This window comes from Panthera uncia, assembly GCF_023721935.1.
Source record: "Panthera uncia isolate 11264 chromosome B3 unlocalized genomic scaffold, Puncia_PCG_1.0 HiC_scaffold_1, whole genome shotgun sequence".
Taxonomy (NCBI): domain Eukaryota; kingdom Metazoa; phylum Chordata; class Mammalia; order Carnivora; family Felidae; genus Panthera; species Panthera uncia.
This window is the reverse complement of record NW_026057582.1, coordinates 79506261-79524120: the sequence shown is the minus strand read 5'-3', so window position 1 is coordinate 79524120 and position 17860 is coordinate 79506261. Positions and strand designations below refer to the sequence as shown.

The window sequence follows — 17860 nt, the reverse complement described above, 5'->3', positions numbered from 1 at the left end:
CTGTGATCTAATAAGGTTTAAATTTTTTTTTTTTTAACGTTTATTTATTTTTGAGACAGATTGTGAGCCGGGGTGGGGCAGAGAGAGAGGGAGACAGAATGCGAAGCAGGCTCCATGCTGAGCTGCTAGCGCAGAGACCGACAAGAGGCTGGAACCCAGGAACCATGAGATCATGACCTGAACCTAAGTCAGACACTTAACCGACTGAGCCACCCAGGCGCCCCAGATGAGGTTTATTTTTAAAGGCGGGGGTGCTGGCAAAAATCATGTCTTTTCAAAAGCCCTAAATAGTGTTGCAAACATCAGTCAGAAGAATAAGGGCACAAACTAATAATTTCCCCAAATTCCTATTGCTTTGCCTTTTTTGTTTCTTTAAAGATCAAATTCGAACAACGTTTTATGCTTTCTTTCAATGAATTAACAGTGGCCCGGAGAAAGTATTTCAATCCTCTTCAAGACACTTTTTCTAAGTAACAAACCCACGCACCTTTCAGGGCTCAGCAGGTGCGCGGTGGACTTGGGCCGTCAGTCAGACGGGTATGTGCCAGCCGCGTTCTGTGCTGCCCTGCTGCCCAAGTTGTATTTATGGCAGAGGCTATGGTCACTGTTGAAACCAACATGGGCTCGCTGCCTCTGAGCTCCTCCTCCAGAGCAAAAGAATGGTAAACTAGACATCTGTCTGTGCAAACAATCAACTAAGCATATGCCCACAAAGGAGGGTCTTGTTCCTCCGGTCTCTTAACTTTTGGAAAAATGGCTTTTTTCTAAATGAGTTTTCGAAAAGCAGTCATAAGCCAAGCTATCCACATTATACTGATTTCTAAATTAGCACAGAAAATGCACATTTTTAATGGTGTAGATCATTATTAAATGGATCCTTCTATGATAGTAGTAATATTAATTATATGATGTATAATAGAATTATAATATAGGATACTAGTTTTATTAGAGCTATGATTTATGGTGCATTAAGTACTAATCTTGTTTAATCCTCATAGTCGTACTAGGTGGAAGTTATTATTTCAGTTGGGCAAATGAAGAAACTGAAGGTTTTGGAGAGTTTGCTTTTCTGTAAGTGGATAAGCAGGGATTCCAGTCTGTTGTCAAAGCCTGTGTGAGTCACCAGGCTCTACTGGGTCCAGGTCGAGATGCTATGCTAACCATTTTTGGTGATGATCAGAAAAGTTCATGAATTGTTATTGGCTTAAATATTATCCTTACATGAGAAGACGATGGTACACATAACATCTGTGGACTGTTTTCAATGGAAGGAAAATCCAGTGAACATATAAACTGGCCAGGGACTAAAGAAGTCTTAAAAATGTTTCCCAATTCATTCTTAGTGGCACATTCTTACACTAAGTGGCGATGTATAGAAACTGACTGCCAGCAAACAGTAAGAATTTTAGGTTACTAAAGTCAAAGTAAAATTAGGGTATGAGGGCAGGGCAAAAACAGCTAAGGTGCAGAACGCTCCTTTGAAAATACACAGCAACCCTTTACTTTATAAATAATAAACCTAAGGTATTGGAAATTCCTTCCAGAATAGATTATTAACCCTGTGCAAAGGACAGTGGACAGGAGACTAGGAGGTACAGACTCTGGTCCTGCCCCTAGTTAGCTATGTGACCTTGGACAAGTAACTTGTCCTCCTGCACAATGAAACCTCTGGTCCCTTCAATTCTAAAATTCTGAGTCTAGGAGTCAAACTCGTCTCCTCTTTGCTAATGGCTCAATTTTACTTTCCGCACACCTCTTAAGACATCGTCAGGGAGCAGAGGGAAAATTCAATTCCATTTTCACACGAGTTTCTTTGCTAAATCCACACCCCCATTCTGCTGTTTTTAACCCCTCTGTCATGGCAAAAACACTTTCAAGGATGGGGGGGGGGAGCAAGGAAGATGAAAATAATTTGCCAAAAGACTGAGTTTTACATTTACATGCGAAGCATTCATGTACACCTTGCAGTCTCTTTCATTCTTCTGCTTTTCGATTATCCCGTTATGTTGATTACCTTTTTCATTTATTGCAAAATGCTTCTTAAAAAATATTAATTTTGAAAATCAAGATGAGTATTTCTATTCAAATTAACAAAGTATTTTTCAGCTTTTACCTACTTATCTGTCAAGTGCAATGGTCATTATTTAAGCTGCTAGAATAAACTGACACAATTAAAAGGTTTTAGGAAAATGATTTATGGCTTAATGATAAGTATATTAACCGAAGGTACATTACTAGGTAAAGCATACCCATCTCCTTTATCCTGGAAAGTATTTTAACATTTCTTTTGGGGAGCATGTTTTAAAACAAATATAACAAATACATGGGGTGCCTGGGTGGCTCAGTCGGTTAAGCGTCCGACTTCAGCTCAGGTCACGATCTCATGGTCCGTGAGTTCGAGCCCCGCGTCGGGCTCTGGGCCGATGGCTCAGAGCCTGGAGCCTGCTTCCGATTCTGTGTCTCCCTCTCTCTCTGCCCCTCCCCCATTCATGATCTGTCTCTCTCTGTCTCAAAAAAAATAAAAGTTAAAAAAAAATTAAAAAAAAGAAAACAAATACACAATCACTACCTTATAGAAATGCATTGTACTATGTAGTAAATTGATACCCAGATGATATAAAGACCATGAAAGAGAAGGCAGGCACATTCTGCAGCTGACCTTGAAACCCCCGCCTGGTTTTACTGAAAGCAAAAGAAAACACCCAAGGAGCATGTCAAACTACCTAATAGAATATATCCTCAAATCTGAAGATCCTTATGCAGACTAAATGCATAGGGACCCCGCGTTTTTTCATCAATAATGTCACTTAACTTTCACACCTTACTGAAACAAACAACTATCCATGGCCTTCTGTTTATCTTGAGTTTTTAAGTCATTTTTCTATTGACATATTTAGCTTATATAAATTACTGAACAGACTTGAGCCACAGATAGTTCACTTGGTGTCATAGACCCAGTGGAAAGGAATACTGCTTGTTTTATTGCTCAGACTGATACACAAGATTATGAGTTCTTTTCCAAATGCTTTGAGTTTATTTATACTTGCACTAAATATGAACGGCCTAGGGCAGATATTGGAAATATGTGGCATCTATGTGATCACTACCCACTTCAAAAGCTAGTGCATATAACTGATCATACCCTTATTTCCTGATGAGCTGAACTGGGTCTCAGGACCCTTAGCAAACACAGCCAGCATAAACAGTGAACTAGTTGCTGTCCAGATTCTAGAATTAAAATAGCTTATTAAAAACCTCAAAGGTTTGTTTCTTTCCTAATTACACTGTGACTGACTTTTCTGAACATTTCAAGCCTTTTTCATTTTGATAATGATTTTTTTTTTTTAAAAGAAGGACCTTTTATTGGGTCTTTTAAAATTCCCCACAGTACTGAAACACTTTTAAATATACATTAGAGACTCAATAAATATTTGTGTTTTGAATAGCCTAAATGCTAGAAATAGATGACAGTTATCACATAGAAACAGAGGAATATCACAGAGGTAACTGGGTGTCTGCTCTCCAGATACTCATGGAAGGAATCGTGCACCAGTTTTTGGCCCTAACGCATTAAGTCCTGGGAAACTGGCAAAGAAATGTGAAGTTCCAATTCCTTTGGTATTGTAAGTTTCCAAAATATGAGGAAATGTGTCAAATGCCTATGGCTTTCAAATGATAATATACTCTGACTTAATGACTAAGAGCAATGCCCACTGAGCAGTTCACGGACAGTGTCTCTTCCAAGTCAGATCCTGTTGGCAAATGACCAAAGAACCCTTCTTTCCTGATCCAGTCAGCCACTCCTATGGCCCGGAAGCACTTTGCCCATGAACTCAGTATTCTAAAAGTGAGCAGTTAGAAGTACCATTTGCAGCTAATCTAAGAATTCCACTGAATATCCCAAAATTTGTGTTGGAAACACATTGGCACTTTGACTTGATTTCAGAGGAAACTTTTTTTAATTAAATTTTTTCAATGTTTATTTTTGAGAGAGAGAGACAGAGAGACAGACAGGGAGGGAGGGAGGGAGGGAGGGAGAGAGAGAGAGAGAGAGGCGGAGACACAGAATCCGAAGCAGGCTCTAGGCTGAGTTGTCAGCACAGAGCCAGAGGCAGGGCTCAAACCCACAGAACGCGAGATCATGACCTGAGCTGAAGTTGGATGCTTAACCAACTGAGCCACCCAGGCACCCCCAAAGCAAACTGTTTCTTAAATCTTGAATAGAAATGTAAAGATAAATATACCTTAAGCCTAATTTTTTTAAAAAGAGAAAGTTAAGAATTGTAAGTGTTCTAGTTTCTTTAGCAATATATTGGAAAAGCACCGCACTAAGGCCAACTTGAAAGTAAACACAATGAAATCACATGAACTCCCCTTAAAACTAGTATGCATTCTAGAATACTCTGGTTGATGGGAGTTTCCAAATACTTTATTCATACTTAAATTTTTTTCAATTAATTTTTTGAATGTTTATTTTTGACAGAGAGTGCATGCGAGCATGAGCAGGGTATGGGCAGAGTGACAGGGGGACAGAGGATCTGAAGTGGGTTCTGTGTTGACAGCAGACAGCCTGATGTGGTGTTTGAACACACGAACCCCAAGATCACGGCCTGAGCCAAAGTCTGATGCTCAACCGACTGAGCCACCTAGGTGCCCCAGTAATTAATACTTTAACACTTACATATGATGCTTTTCTGATTCCAGTTAACAGTTTTAAGCTGAAAATGACAGTTAAAAGCTTCCATTTTTTCAACTCAAGTGAATGAGAACATACTTAGTGTACGTGTAGTCATTCATTTGTTCATTCAATATATATTGAGCACCTCTGTGTGCCAGGAACTCTGTTAGCTGCTGGGGGCTAGTGCAAAAACAAGACAGATACAGTTTCTACTCTATGGAGCTTATAGTCTATTTGGAAATCTCACCATTAAGTAACAACAGGAAGAAATAAGTCAACAATTGAGACAAAAGGTGCCTCCATCTCTCAGTTTACCTACAAAACTGGCTTCCTGTACAGGTGGTTTGGATTATGTAAATTCTGATTTGCTGTATACGAGAAATTTCCATTAAAACCTAAAAATACATAAAGTCTACTAGAAACACACTAAGTAGTTCTTTCTGAATGTATCTGTGTTGAATGAACGTAAAAATAACAAAAGTTTTTTTTTTTTTTTTTTTTTTTTTTTTTTAAAGAAAAAAGTGCTACTTATTCTGGAAATACCTTTAACCAAGGCAGTTTTCAGGGGAATTCATGACCGCTTTGGGTTAATGGTCATTAGCTTCATGTTCAGCCCTCAATTAAACTCTGAACTTCAATTGTTATTACTTAATTGACTTGGTTATATTTCATGTCGGCATCTCACAATGACCTTCCTTTTAAAAAATAAAAATTACGTTGGCGTAGCACCATGGGTCTTTGGCTGAGCCTGACATTGTTGCAGGCCCACACTGTTTTATATATGGTTGAGCCTCGAATTTGCTTAGGTTTGCTATCACTAGGGTACCTCCCATCATCCTTGCCTTTGAACTGAGACAGCTCTAGATAAATCCAAGTGATGAGGGAAAAGGAATGAAAAACAAAACCCATCGGTTGCCATGATTAAGATGCAAAATAAATCCATAGATAGACACTTGATTCCAAGCACAGGGAGTTAGTCTTAATACCTTCACTATCACAATATTACATGATGCATATTTTATTTTTTATTTATTTATTTATTTTTTCAACGTTTTTTATTTATTTTTGGGACAGAGAGAGACAGAGCATGAACGGGGGAGGGTCAGAGAGAGAGGGAGACACAGAATCGGAAACAGGCTCCAGGCTCCGAGCCATCAGCCCAGAGCCTGACGCGGGGCTCGCACTCACGGACCGCGAGATCATGACCTGGCTGAAGTCGGACGCTTAACCGACTGCGCCACCCAGGCGCCCCAACATGATGCATATTTTAAAACGGTACTGTATCTTTTCCTTACAAGTGACTCCAAATGTTTAGTTGTTCCAGTTAACCAGATGAAAACTTCAATCTCCTTTATTTACACACAAAACAGTAAGATCAAGTTGGATTTATGTAACTAATGAGATCGATTTTTAACAAGTAGGTATGATGCCAAGCTCTAACTATGCTGTACTAACTGAAATGAATTAAGGCATCAAATGAGCATTTCCCCTCCCCCTGTATTGTGGAAAAGTTTTAAAAGTCTTTTTGAAGTACTTTGATCAAGCTTTGAAATCATTTTAGTGGATTACTATTGTATGAAAACTATAATTTATTGTGCTTGACCTAAGCAGCTCTTTGTCTCACAGCCATATTCAAAACAATAGCAGGAAAGTGAAAACCACAAGGGGAATCCAAGCTGTTCTGGTTATTATTTCATAATTCCATCTTCCTTATTTAATCTTTGGAATCCAGGCATGTTCTTAATAAAAGATCATGTTTACCTTATATGGGAAGGTTCGTTTGGGGCAATACAATCAGAGGGTCCAAACTTTGTCATTGTCACCCTTCCTTTACCTAAGAGTGACCTTACATACACATTCAGAGAAGTGCTTCGCTATAAATGGAGACATTGCAGGCAGACTCGTCATTGTTTGCCTTTCGGTTTCCTCTCTCGTTAAGCTAACTTTGCTCCTTTACCCTCATCAAGAATGTCCCGGGGCACCTGGGTGGCTCAGTCAGTTAAGCGCCTGACTCTTGATTTGGGCTCATGTCATGATCTCGTGGTTTGTGGGTTTGAGCCCTACACAGGCTCTGCACGGACAGTGCAGAGCCTGCTTGGGATTTGTCTCCCCCTCTCTCTGCCCTTCCCTTGCTTGCTATCTCTCTCTCAAAATAACAAAAATAAAAACTTGGGGGGGGGGGTGGAAAACAACGTCCCAATTGTGGGATTTTCTCCTCCTATCCCTGCCACAAAGTATTTCTACTCTGAGAAGACTTGCTCCCAGCAGATCACATGGAAAATGGCTAGCCGCTCCCAAAGATGAACAAGCTAGGAGCGTTTCTCTAGTGAAATCATATAGGTATTTTCCCATTTCTTTCAGTTTCATCCACAGACAGAATACCATCACCACCACTCAGGCCGAAAGTAGCTGTAAACCTCACAGGTTCTTTTGGCTCCGTTTGCCACATGTCCTGATGGCCTAAACCTCACATCCTGTTTGACCCTGTAAGATCTTATCTGAGAAGTTTTAGGAGTCTTCAAAGGTGTACCAGCTACCTGCTAACCCCCACCCCGAAGACCTCTGCATCAGGAGTTAGATGAAATGCATTTTGGTCCGGGGATGGTTTTCCGGAGAGAAAAAGGAGAAAATGTAGTGAGAAAGCACAGAATACATGTCCACATGGAAGGAAATTGGCAACGGTTAGTGAAGGGGAAAAAGGAGAGGGAGGAGGTGGGTGAAGAGAAGCAGCCTATGAAGACACTAAGCATTTAAATCGGTTAAAACACTAGGTCTGTAGCGGGTTGCATGTTAAAAAGAGCAGACACCTAAGGTATCTCGGTTCCACAGGGCCAAGCAACAGCACGTGGAGCTCTCGGAGAGGCGAGTGGATGAACCGTTCACTTGGGTGCCGTGTGCTAATTAGCGTGGCCCACCAGGGACCATTTAAGTGAACGACCTCATCCAGGGCTCTAAGCAATCCCCTCCCGGCCTGAGTTAATGCACCCCCCAAAGACCAACCATTTATCATCCTTTCCAGGATGGAACCAAGGCTTGCTGATAATGATCAGGTACATACACCTATAGTTAAAAGAAAATTGTTTCCCCTGGAGATCCAGCTTTCTGCTTTGGACCCCGAAGCTTTTCCCTTTAGGAGTGTTGAGAAGAGCTGACATACACCTCACTAGAAGGCAGATGAAAGAAAAAAAATCTCACTTTTTTGGGGGGGGGGCAGTAAGGGTAGAAAGGAGCCTATGAAGTCACCTTAAGTTATCCGTGCTAGGTCAGCTTTGCATGGAGCTGATCCCTTGCCACACTTCACATGGGGTCTTTGTGACAGCAGACGCCTGGCAAGTCTCTAACCACCGGAGAGAACATCATTTCGTTTTACATTGTCCGCACACTCCTGCTTTTTTCTGCGTTGGCATAATTCATTACTGCAGTTTGCAGAATGCTCCATCAAACAAGATTTGGCTTTAATGTTAATGTTCTAATGACGACGACAACAACAAAAAGCATCCTGTCTACTTTCCAGGGCCGTTTTTATTGTCTTAACCAAAAAAACAAACAAGTAAACAACACATACCGGTTTAACACAGATAAAGATTTCTACCATAAAAGGAAAAAGAACAAGGAGGCTTGGAGTTTCCTATTTGGGAACACTACTCTTGTCTCCCTATACCCTTCCAGCTGAAGAGTGGTAGACAGAATAATCACATTCGTTTCAGGTGGGAAAAAACTTAGTTTTGAAACTTGAGAACTTTATCATCCTATGTATGGCTTACTGGTCTTGTTCCCATGTTGAAGGGCCACATTTTAAGACCTTGTTCATCAACAGGAGGTGGTGCCGTTGCCAGAGAATACCAGTACCTTCTTATAACACATTATGTCAGGGCACCAGGTATAAGCAGGAATACGAAATGCAAGCACCTCTTCTATTTTTTTAAATTTATTTGTGTGCCCTCATCATAAATTTAATGCAAAACCAACAAATCCTTGACAAGGGTTTAACAGCCTTTTCAACATCTGTGCAGATGAAATGTAATTCGTTCCTAAAGAAGAAAAAAGCAGTTTAGAGCATGCCACGAAAACTGTTTCTTAACAACAGTGTTTAAGTTTGTGCATGTGTGTGTGTGCACGCGTGTGTGCAAAGACAGCAATAGTTTCAGATGATTCTATTTCACTCCCAAAACCTGCGTGATAATTTTACGCTGACACACAAGTCTGCCACAGAGACCTCCTTCCCATTTCATTTTCCTCCTTTTTTGTGGAATGCAACCCACTACAGAGTTAAAATCCACACGTCTGGGCCGGACGTGTTTGTGTCTCTCAAAAGGAAAGGCAGCTGGCAGACTCATTTGCAAACCTTCTTAGGTACAAAATTAACAGGGCGCAAATGGTGGATTTTGTCTTTTGAAAGAAGCCATGTATATAACTTAGAGGTGGTTGCAGAAGTTCTATTTTTGTTAATATTTCCCAATTTCATCTGTTCAATATTATAAAAGATATATTTTCAACATGGGGACAAGTCTTTTATAAATACATTTTCGGGTATAGATAAGTTTTTAACCTCTCAATAGATAGGTTTATAATGAATTTATTGATGTTTTGCTTTAAATCGAAATTTGGTTAACCGTGTAAAAACTGAGTAGATAAAAGCAAACAAATACAAAATCCCTTTTATTTGGCTTATTTGGAAAACACTCTAGGCTTATTTCTGGTACACTTAATTCGTTCAAAGCTGAACATTTCTAATGCCTAAATTATCTGATTGTTATGTAATTATTATGTCATATAAAATGCAGATACAAAGCCGTGCACAGAATGTGCTTTTAAAAAATTGTACGCATAAAAATACTGACTACCATTCATACTGACAAGTAGCCGTGTCTAAAAATAAACTATTGCCCAGGCTGGCACCATGCTTCAATGGTCTCCCTTTTGCCCCCAGTCCAAAGGAGTGTGGTTTCCAGACACAATGTAACCAATACTTTTACATGAGATAAATGGAAAATCTTTGGTGTTCAAATAAGTATCATCAAAAGAGGAAATTCTCAAGTATATTTTTTTCAGCATGGCTCAATGCCAGGGAAGTCAGGAAACCGTAAAGACTGGACAAAACAAGCAGAGGCTACCGTTGAGGTCTACTGGAGCCTGGCAGGTGAGAGCAAAAATCTAGTTTCAGCCTCCATGTCTTCCAATCTGCTATGATTGTGCTAGATTATTCCGTGATGGTAATTTAACACTGGGGACCTGTGAGAGTATGTGAAGACATCGGAGGGAGGTGGGGAGGGAGAAAGAATGAATAGAGGCTTAGAAAAAAAATAAGGGGGTGGTTCGGGAACTGGGAGGAGAATTGAAAAATCACACCTTTCAAGTCTCCACATTTCTTCTTTTGTTCAGTATGAGCAGAAACCATCCGGAAGGAAGAAAGATTATGACTATCTATAAACTAACTGTTTGACAGAGACAGAAATGCTGATAATGAGTGGGTTGTGTCTGTAGTTCTTGGCTGTTCACATCAGCAAGGGATGAAGGAAAACAGAAACTCTTGATATGTTTGTCTAAAGAGGTAGTGGCGTGGCCACGGGCAGCCCGAGTTCAGCTCAAGTTCAGGGCAGATGGTGCCAGGAGTTTACATTGCAGGAAAGTAAAATTGCTTCCGGATTCACCTTTTCCTCCCGGCTTCTCTTCCAGGACCATCGGGGTCAAGCTAGGCTATGGCATAAGGTGACAATGTCCGTGGGGAAACAGGCTTTGAGCAGGATGCCCCTTTCCCGGTTACAGTCCAGTTCCTGGATAAAGCCGTACCAATAGATGACTAAGCCCGGCCCAAATCTGCAAAAACATGAGAAAATAACATGTGTGTTGGATCAACAGAATTCTCGAGAATGGTCATCTCTGAAGCATTGCGATGATGATTAAGGGGCATCATTTCACAAAGTTTTTGTTTTGGTTGCTACGATTGTGGCTGAGGGTGGAACTTCTAGCAAGCAGTGGGCTTACTTTAATACAAGTACTACTACAATCTCAGAGTTATTACCTTTCAAGGAACCTGAAGTATTGCATATACATGCACGACCCTCATCACTTTTCAGTAAGGTGATATCAACTTGGGTTGATGTGAGTACCTAACTGAGGAAGGATAAAACTAGACTCTTAACAGCGACGAGTTACTGTTGGGGAGCACCACACTTGGGATTTTATCTCCTAATGTTACCTCATCTCCTAACCTACTTTCAACCAAGGGGAAAACAAAAGGAATAACGTAAAAGTAGAATAGGTCAAGGTCCTCTTCTGGCTAGAATGCTCTATGCACATACCAATGGGGCCAGAGGTCCCTTTGGTCATCTCCTCTCTCAACTCCTTAAAAAGCAAACAAAAATCCAGATGACCACTGGGATCCCTCAGATAGACGTTATCCCTGACTCTTCGTGTCTGCATACAGTCTCTAAATATGAGCACGGCGTGAAATTTGGTCATAGGTTCTTATGAAGATGATGGATCACGTCATGTAGACCATGAAGTATAGACAGATGCTGGCTTAAATCCTCAATCTTTCTAAGTTGTGCCTCCAAATTATCTCTAATTTTTGTTAGTTGCAGACTCAGGAAGTAACCCTGTAGAAGACTTCACCCATCAGGAAGTTGAGACCTTTAGGCTGGGTTCATAAAGATGTAATCACGATCAATCACTGTGCACACAGACATGTTTTGCCCATCAGTTTCACCTTTTTTTTTTTTTCTACCGAGAGTACTTAATTAAAGGGCAGCACTACTTTTGGTGTCATGTTGCAGGAATTTTACAGTGAAATCATAAATTATGAATGTTGGGTTAGTAAAAGGATGTCTAAAAACAGAACTGCTTTCTGTATTCTGACATTACAGCAGGCTGAGCCACGTTAGGCCAAAGAGCTTTTTTCCTTCTGTGATTTATTATATGCTGTAGTGTACTTGCCAAAACTAATAGCCCAAGATGGGCTGCAAGATACTATATGCACAGGAACAAGTTCAGTTGGGTGCCACAGAACGGTAGCCAAGTTGTATGCAAGGTTAATTGAACCTTTTGGGCAGAATGGCAACTCATCTACTGATGAGTGGCTCCAGGGGACATAGGAGATGTGTACAGTGGGGCGGCCTTGGAGCACTAGACTCGATGGTATTTACCTGCCATTGGGGGCTGGCTTCAGAGAGGCTTGCTGAGACCTTACTTCCAGTTAACTGGGGGGTTCCTTAGCAACTTATAGTAACAATTGTTTGCAACTGGAACATATACCATTTGGTATCTCTATCTTACAAAAAGCTCTGGTTACTATCAAAAGATCTCGGATTTGTCACAACAAGCCTGGCAAGGGCGGGAAGATCTACAATTTTGTGTCTGTGAAGCCTCGAAATTTCCTATCAGTGAAGCAGCCCTGGGTCACAGGGCTCTACAGACCTAACACTGAGCTCAACACATTCCTCCGCTGTCTTATGCAGCCATTCAGGAGACCATGATGTTCTTTAGAAAGGCACTAATATTTTTACAAAGGGAGAAAAAAAAAATGTCATCTAACCAGTCATGGAAAAGAACAAAAGAATATATGGAGGTCATAAACAACAAGCTCAGTGTTTTAAAGATTTAATAAAACAAAAACACATACCACCAAGCACTGAGAGAGCAAGAGCAGCCTACACTTTCCCTGAACAGCTAAATCATACGCCAAAGGACACGAAGCATGACAGCTCTTTACGAAAATGGCATTTTCCGGGCAGAAAAGCCAGGCTGGGGAACACCTCAATGCCCAAGAAAATGGACTTGTTTCTCTTTTGAGGCAACAGAGGAAATCTGCAACTGGAAAAGGTATTCCAAGACTGTGAATCTGAACATTTCGCTGTAGTGGTTCACTACTAGGACTCCCTGAAGGTAGTATCACTGATCTAGAAATTCCTTTCAGAATATGTGAATAGTGACACTTCAGAGGAGTCTGCTGTCTGAGTCTTTGTTTCTTAGCTTTTGGATGGAATTATGTTAACTTAGGCACTATTAGCCCTCTCATGTGGCTCAAAAGTTCTGATAACGTGTGCTTAATTAAAAACAAAGCAACACAACTTCTCTTTGTAAGTGGCAATTGGCAGGTAAAGGCTGTCCAGTTAGGTGTTCTTTGAATGAAAAAACAGGAACTTATTGGGTGACAAATTTGGACACTGAATGACAGAGCACGATTTGGCCTTGTTCCCGATACCTACTTTAGTGTATTTCTTTCTCCAATAATTCAGGATCCAGAGATTATCAAATGCTGGCAAGATAACCTTCTAGCAACCTATCTGTTTATGAAGAGGCTGACCACATTAAGCAACTTTATAGAGTCAATTTTCCTTGGTTATCTGAACCAACAGAAGGGAACATTTTGGTTGATAATTTGAAAAACCAAGCAATCCAAGTCTAGCATTTCCAATCCAAGGTGTAAACTGGGGAGAAAACAGGACCTAGGACATTTTTTATGTAGGTCAAGTACATGCTCTTGGGTTGAATGATTTCATCTCTTTGATGCCTGTTCCCATTTATTGTGGCACTACTAGACAAGAATGAGATCACTGCAAAGGCAAACATAACCTTTGTGACCAATAAAAATCAAAGAGACTGTTAATGGCATTTAAAAGAAAACAGTCTCTGGGTCTAAGGGAATGTGCACAGCAGAGGGCTGGTCTGCTACTGCGATGGCAGCCCTCCCCACCAGCCGGAGGAGACACTCTGGAATGGGGTGTATATGGGTATCTGAGTGGTCTCCGTAAACACATTTCAAGATGGACTCTAATTTTCAGTTTACTACACTCATGGTCCAGTGACAACATCAAAGACTCCATCCAAATGGATTTTAAAAACTCTCGTGGAGCAGAGACTGAGAACTCAAGTGACTTTTACAAAAGTAATTTTGTTTGCAAGTAAAATACCGCCACATTCGCAAAAACAAATACCTCCTGACACAAATGGGAGGTCAAAGTCCCAGGACAGACCTCAAGAGTACGTATGAAAGATGAAGTTCCTCGTAACAACCTTACAAATCCATTTGAAATGCATTTCTCTGGTTCCCTTTCATTGCAGAGTATTTAGAGAAATTCAACAAGAGACTGTGGAGTGAAAGCTGGGGACCCTTTGGTGGTTTTTGTGCATAGGTGTCTCCCAGGCATTATCTATTTCACCACTTGTCTCTGCTATATGGTGATCCCGCTGAGGGAAAAAGACCCTATTTTCTTTATCCGTGTGTTCTCCAGGCCTAGCACGGTTCCTGGTGCCTGATAGTCCTGCTCAAGGACACGGTGGAGAACACCAAGTTCATAATAGGATCAGACAGCTTTGTGCCAGTCGCCCAACCAGTGGCAGTTTCCAGAGAGGCATGCTGGCAGGACTCAGCTGCTACCATGGCTTGGTGTTTTTATTAGTAACCAAGATGAGCACATAGATGGTCTATTTTGGGATCATGGGGATGATAGTAACAGTAACAACGTTAATTATCTTCACTTTCAGAGCACTTGCTATGTGTTATTCTAAGCGCTTTCCACAGATCTATCCATTTAATTCTCAGGGCAACTTGATGAGGCAGGTGCAATTAATGTCCCCATTCTGTAAATGGAGAAACTGAGGCACTGAGAAATTAGGTAGTCTCCTAGCTAAAAAGTGGGGGAACCTGTTTTGGAGCCCAAGGCAGTCTGGTTGCACGGTCTGTGACTGTCTCACTATGAGGTAGTGATCTAACTGGATGTCACCCTGTATGATAGACTTTAACCAGAAAAAGAGAGGAAATGCCCTTTGTACTGGTTAGACCATGCCTAGAGCGTTTTGCAGGGTTGGTGTCATGTTTTAAGAGGAGTATCTCTGGTCTGGAATTGCTCCAGAGGAGAACTCTATGATACCTGAGGAATCTCAGGAATCTCAATCTGTTAGAATAACTGAGTATTTGTGATGTAGAAATAAGCATGTAGGGTGAGATAACATGCTCATTCACTAGCCTCTGATTTTTAGAGCACTCCTGGGAAGAAGCGATGAGATTCACGCTGTAGCTCTTGAGCACAGACTTAGGGCCAATGTCTGAAATTTACCAAGAATTGTATATTGATTCAACCTGAATAAAAAGTTTCCTACAGATGTAGCTTTTGACAACATGGAGTGAGCTGCCTTACAAATGAGTGACAGTTCTGTGACTGGATCTACTAAATTGAAGCTGAACTTCTATCTATTGAAAAAAATAAATAGAGCCAACACATGAGTTTTTTAATACAAAATCCTGAACACTCAGCATCTTTTGGGCAATTAGTTGATCTGGCAACAATCAGCTGGAGCTAAGTAACAGTTGCCCCCTTTTGACAAGACCTGTTTCAGGTTTGCTGCAGTCCTCCCCATTCTCTGTTAGTCCCTGATGTTAAGGCTCCACATCAGGTGCCATTTATCATCGTGCTTGTTCTGTAGACTTTAATTGTAGAGATCCATTTCTCCATACTCCTATCAAATTCGGCAAAGCAAAAGATAACCTCATGTTTCAATAAAGAATTGGAAGGGGGCATCTGGGTGGCTCCATCGGTTGAGTGTCAGACTTCAGCTCAGGTCATGATCTCGGTGTTGATGAGTTCGAACCCCGCATGAGGCTCTGTGCTGACAGCGTGGAGGGTGGAGCCTGCTTCAGATTCTGTGTCTCACTCTCTCTGCCCCTCCCCGACTCACACTCCACTTCTGTAACATTAAAAAAATTCTTTTTAAGGAATGGAAGAAGCCCATTTCTTATGTCCTGCCTACTCTGTTCATTTTGTTGTCCGCTTGTCCCCATGGACATTTGAGTTCTTGACCTCAGCCCAGAGATCTCACTCAGAGGTTCTCGAACTTGGGCCAGAAACTCTGGAGATTGTAATAGACCTGTTATGTACCTCGAGCACTATCCTCAGACAGAAAAAATAAACAGGTCTTATTTTTTAAATGCACATAAAATATTTCATTCATATGTGGAACTTGAGAAAGTCAACAGAAGACCATGGGGAAAGGGAAGGGGAAAAATATAGTTTCAAACAGAGAGGGAGGCAAACCATACGAGATTCTTAAATACAGAGAACAAACTGAGGGTTGATGGGGGGAGGCCGAGGGTGGAGGGCAATATTGGTGACAGGCATTGAGGAGGGCACTTGTTGGGATGAACACTGGAAGTTGTATGTAAGCTATGAATCATGGGAATCTACACCCAAAGACAAGAACACACTGTAGACACTGTATGTTAGCCAACTTGACAATACATTATATTTGCAACCAACAATTTTTAAAAATGCACAAAAAATAGAGTTCACAGCTTCCAGTCATTATGTATTGTCTAAGTAGATGGAATCTGGAAGCACAGCTATAATCACATGGAGGATAGAAATAATTGCTTCAAGTATTTTCAAATTTGGCAAGATTGGGGGACACTGTTTTAATTGGTTATAATTTCTATAGGTGGATATATTACATACAGGTAAAAAGCATATAAAAGGGGAGTCTATTAAATGGGTAATTCTAAAGGATATTAAAAGATGTCTGAAAATACTAAGCATATTAAAGATGTCTGAAAATACAAAGATGTTTGTAAGTAACCTGTCCATGCACATAAGGTTCCTCTTCACAGTCAAAAGGGAGCTAGAAGGAATGTCATTTACGTATTACATCGGGTCCCATTTAGAACTCACTCAACAGAGGGCAGTCTCTATCTGTAGGAAGAGAGGCACCCAAAAGAAGCATCAAACCAAATGTGGCAACAACAGGAATGAAAAAAGACCCACAGGAGGGGTAGTGCTGGAGTTCTGAGCTGTAGCTAAGAGATGCAGAAAGGTATTGTGGTCAACCAACATCTAAGGTGACCTCAGTGATTCATGCCTCTGGGGATCACGCCCTTGTATAATCCCCTCTCCCCCTTGAATGTTGGCTGGAACTAGGGATTTGCCTCTAACAAAACAATGTAGCAAAAGTGATAAGAATTCACTTGTGATTAGGTTACAAGAGACTGACATCCATCTTTGCTACAAGACACTCTCTTGCCTTCTCAACTTGCATACTTGGATGAAACAAACCGTCATTTGGGAGAGGCCCACGTAGCAGGGAATTGAGGGTGGCCTGTGGCCAAGAGTCTGAGAGGAAGGGACAACAGCTCCTGAGGAGCTGAATCCTGCCAACAACCACTGAGCGAGTTTGGGAGTGTACCTTTCGGCAAACCTTCAGATGAGACCACACTCCCTGGGCCAATGTCTTGAATACAGCCTGTGAGAGACAGGGAAGAAGAAAACCCAGCTAAACTATGCCCATATTCTTCAATCACAGGGAGAGTGAGGTAACAAATGTATGTTAACTCCTTTAGTTTGGGGGTAGTTTGCTATACAGCAATACACACACACACCGGACTAGTCAAATACCCTTCTTCACATATGCAGTATGGAAAGTCCTGGTGGCTTTTTATACTAGTTACACTTTAACCCAGAATCTAAAGCAGAAGGCGTTACTGAATGAGATTATCAGTAAGTAGCAGCTCTTCATCAAGACTGGTCAGTTTTTTAAAAATGTTTATTTTGAGAGAGAGAGAGAGAGAGAGAGAGAGAGAGAGCGCGCGCGCGCGCACAAGGTGGGGAGGGGCAGAGAGAGAAGAAGAGAGTGAATCTCAAGCAGACTCTATGCTGTCAGCAGGCACTCCAAGGCTAGTAACTTATCAAGCAGATCTGCACTTTTATACTAATGGAACTTCTTGGCTCCTAACTTAGACTATACCAATACCTTTGCCTGTTATTTATTTAGGACACTGGGGTTACCCAAGGATGTATAGAAATCATATATAAAATGAAGAATTCTGGACATTTTCTCCAGTGCTGTGGTTTTTTCCCCTCGAGTTAGAGAGAGAGAGAGAGAGAGAGAGAGAGAGAGAGAGAGAGAGAAATGTGTGTGAGCTGGGGGGCGGGGGGGGGGGGGAGAGAGGGTGAGAAGAGAACCTTAAGCAGGCTCCATGCTGTCAGCCCAGAGACCGATGAGGAGCTCGATCTCACCAACTGCAAGATCATGACCTGACCCTAAATCAAGAGTCGGGCGCTTAATGGACTGAACCACCAGGCGCCCACCAGCGCATGGTTTTGGTGTTGGTTGGTTATTGGGCTTCTGAAGCTGCAAACATGAGGGACAGAGATAGGGTGTGAGAGGCTGGTTACAGGTAGAATACTTGCCAGT

At 41.4% G+C, this 17860-nt stretch overlaps 1 protein-coding gene across 2 annotated transcripts in view; it reads right to left on the bottom strand.

Annotated features, from left to right (window-relative positions):
- Positions 1-17860, bottom strand: part of CDIN1 (CDAN1 interacting nuclease 1) — a 274081-nt gene that overhangs the window by 51409 nt on the left and 204812 nt on the right. Inside the window, exon 11 of one of the 2 annotated variants that reach the window (XM_049613297.1) lies at positions 9321-10495. The exons of the other annotated variant lie outside the window; for it this stretch is intronic. Within the exon in view, the coding sequence (XP_049469254.1) occupies positions 10366-10495 (130 nt within the window). The 3' untranslated portion in view covers positions 9321-10365. Of the gene's footprint in view, positions 1-9320; positions 10496-17860 lie in introns of those variants that run through there. 2 annotated transcript variants of the gene reach the window in all.